Below are 2,885 nucleotides of genomic sequence, written 5' to 3'. Positions count from 1 at the left end.
ACTCTCTCTCACACACACACAGATATATGTACACACACACAGAGATATACCCACACACTCACTCTCTCTCACACACACACAGATATATGTACACACACACACAGATATACCCACACACACACTCTCTCACACACACACACACACACAGATATATCCACACACACATGCACACACACACAGATATATGTACACACACACAGAGATATGTCCCCACACACACAGATATATGTACACACACATGCGCACACACACACACACAGATATACCCACACACACCCCCACCAAAACTCCCTGCAGTGTACGAACTGAGCTGTTGTAACATCAGTGACCCCCATGTCTCATCCCAGAGCATTCAGCAACTGGAGTCAGGGAGGAGGGGCTGGGGGCAGAGCTTTGGAATTCATTTGATGGGTTGCCAATATTTGTCCGCTGCAGTATTAGAATAATCCAAATCCTTCCTCTAGCCCTGGACAATGTGCAAACAATGGGAAGTACTTGAAGCTGACAAAATCTTCCTGAACTTGAGTAAACTCCCGAGTGCACTCAGAGTCTGATGCCAAGCGACACTAAACATTTGTAAAAATATTCTCTGCTATTCCTATCACGAGGTTCTTGGCAGAGAGAAGGTGCCAAGGGAGGGGCATTAGCAATTGGCGTTTCTTAATTTGTTATTTTTCCTGAATGCTCAGCATCCTGATGTTCCAGGTGTCACTGCTGATGGATTGTGGAGAGTGTTTCGTCTTCCTGTGTGAGGTCTCGGGTCCTTACTTATAGCAACAACAGAGGAAGGAAGATTTTGGCAAGGCCCTGAGTGTAGGAAGTGAAATTAGGAGCATCTCCCGTCTCAGAGACCACACTGATTACCAACGAAAAATAAAAATCAGACCGTGTGAGGCAAAACAAGCCATTCCAATTCCTCAGCCTCATTTCCCAGTCTGACATCGTGAATGGCCTCACTGCCAAGGGAAGTAAAATCCATTCGATTTATTTTTAGTAATGGAACAGCAGCTCCCATTCCCCCTGCCCTTCCCTGGAGTGCTGCCATCTTTGTACGGATGCGCCTTCAAACCTGGAGAGCATCACAGTGCGAGATAGTGAACACAGCATGCACAAAGCGAGGGAAGTTACTTTGCATTTGTGTAGCCCCTTTCTGTAACCTCCTGACTTACCTCCCAGCCCGTGAGGTGCAATGGTAAGCGTTTGCCGTGGTCCCAGAGTGGTGGGCACAAGTTCCCCAAGAGAGGGGTGACTGGTGGTGCGTTTAACCCGAGGGTCACCCACACCTCAGGTAAGGGGAGAGGTTGAGGAGTTGAGGAATTGAGCCCACACTGTTGGCTTTGCTATGCAGCCAACTTAACTAACCAGATTGCAATTGGCAAAGGGATTTTTAAAAAATTCATTCACGCGTTGAGGGCGTTGCTGGCTGGGTCAGCATTTATTGCCCAGAAGGCAATTAAGAGTCAACCCCATTGCTGTGGGTCTGGAGTCACGTGTAGGCCAGACCAGGTAAGGATGGCAGTTTCCTTCCCTAAAGGACATTAGTGAACCAGATGGGTTTTTCCTAACAATTGTTTCATGGTCATGATTAGATTCATAATTCCTGATTTTTATTGGATTCAAATTCCATCATCTGCCATGGCAGGATTTGAAGCCAGGTCCCAGGGGGATTACCAGGACACTCTGGATTAATAGTCTAGTGATATTACCACTGGGCCATCACCTCCCCATAGCCTCCCAGCACAGATGTCACTCGATCTTTGTTGGAAGGGATTTTCTTTTTGTGTGTGCTTTGGAGGTCAGCGATGAGGAGATGAACGGACCACAAAGCTAGCTCAGGAGAAAAAAATTCTGTTCTCTCGTTGATCTTACAGGAAGGAGCACATCGAGGCCCTGCTGAACATACGGGGAGACATCAGCCACCAAAACCGCCAGAGCATCTTGGAGACGCTCCGAGACTTTGACGGCAACGACGGCGGCTCCACCTTGTCTCGCGACAGGGCGCTATTTGCTGAGATCGATGCCACCCCAGTTGTGCAGTGTGCCAACCTCAACCTGAGCTGGGCTTTGCGATGCTTCTCCGTGTTCCGCCGACGCAGCGTGCGCGTCAGGTGACCCGGTGGAGCTGGGATCCTGATGGGAAATGCAACCCCCCCACCCCCCCGCCTCACCCCCGCCCCCTCCCCCCACAACTCCTGTCGCCTGTGAATAGCAAAGAGAATAATCCCGGAAATTATCACAAACTGCTGATTGGAGGTCGACTGATTGGCAGATGCGTCGTGGATTTACTTTGGACAAGTCGGAGCCTGATCCTGACCATGTTTGAGAGGACGCAAGCAGAGTCTGGAGACCAGAGAGTCAGAATCCATCACTTCCCGCTCCGATCCCCAGTGGTAAATCCATCCCAAAGTGATTGGGATATCCAATATGGCGCCCATTGACTCACTCAGAGAGGGCACATTGACATGGATAGTAGGAAAGACACTAACCTGGCACTATTTGGAGTCAAATAGTAGGTAAACTGTACCTAAGATGGTGTCAAAAGTGGCAACATAGGAAACTTTTCACTGCGCTCAGTCGTGTGCACGTGACAATAAAGCTCATTCAATTCAAATGATCGTGAGTAATCCTGAGCTGCAATAGAGGAGGCAGCTGTAAGGTGATTGAAAATACTTAGGAGATTGAGAAGCGACTGTATAGAATTTAATAAAATCATGCAAGGTATACATAGGCAGCTGGCTTTTCCCTAGGATGAGGAATTCCAAGGCTCGGGGCCACATTTCTAAGGTGAGAGATTTAGAAAAGACACGAGGGGCAAATTTTTGACACAGAAGTGTTTCACACGTGGAATGACCTTCCAGAGGAAGTGGTGGATGCGGGGACGGTTA

At 48.5% G+C, this 2,885-nt stretch overlaps 1 protein-coding gene across 1 annotated transcript in view; it reads left to right on the top strand.

Annotated features, from left to right (window-relative positions):
• The window catches only part of LOC122542692 (exocyst complex component 3-like), a 48,046-nt gene extending 45,435 nt beyond the window's left edge, over positions 1–2,611 (top strand). The window contains exon 12 of the mRNA XM_043680671.1: positions 1,872–2,611. Coding sequence (XP_043536606.1) covers positions 1,872–2,112 — 241 coding nt within the window. The 3' untranslated portion in view covers positions 2,113–2,611. The remainder of the gene's footprint in view (positions 1–1,871) is intronic.
• The last annotated feature ends 274 nt before the right edge of the window (positions 2,612–2,885 follow it).

Source organism: Chiloscyllium plagiosum, chromosome 41, assembly GCF_004010195.1.
Source record: "Chiloscyllium plagiosum isolate BGI_BamShark_2017 chromosome 41, ASM401019v2, whole genome shotgun sequence".
NCBI classification, from domain to species: Eukaryota; Metazoa; Chordata; class Chondrichthyes; order Orectolobiformes; family Hemiscylliidae; genus Chiloscyllium; species Chiloscyllium plagiosum.
This window is presented reverse-complemented; position numbering and strand designations above follow the sequence as displayed.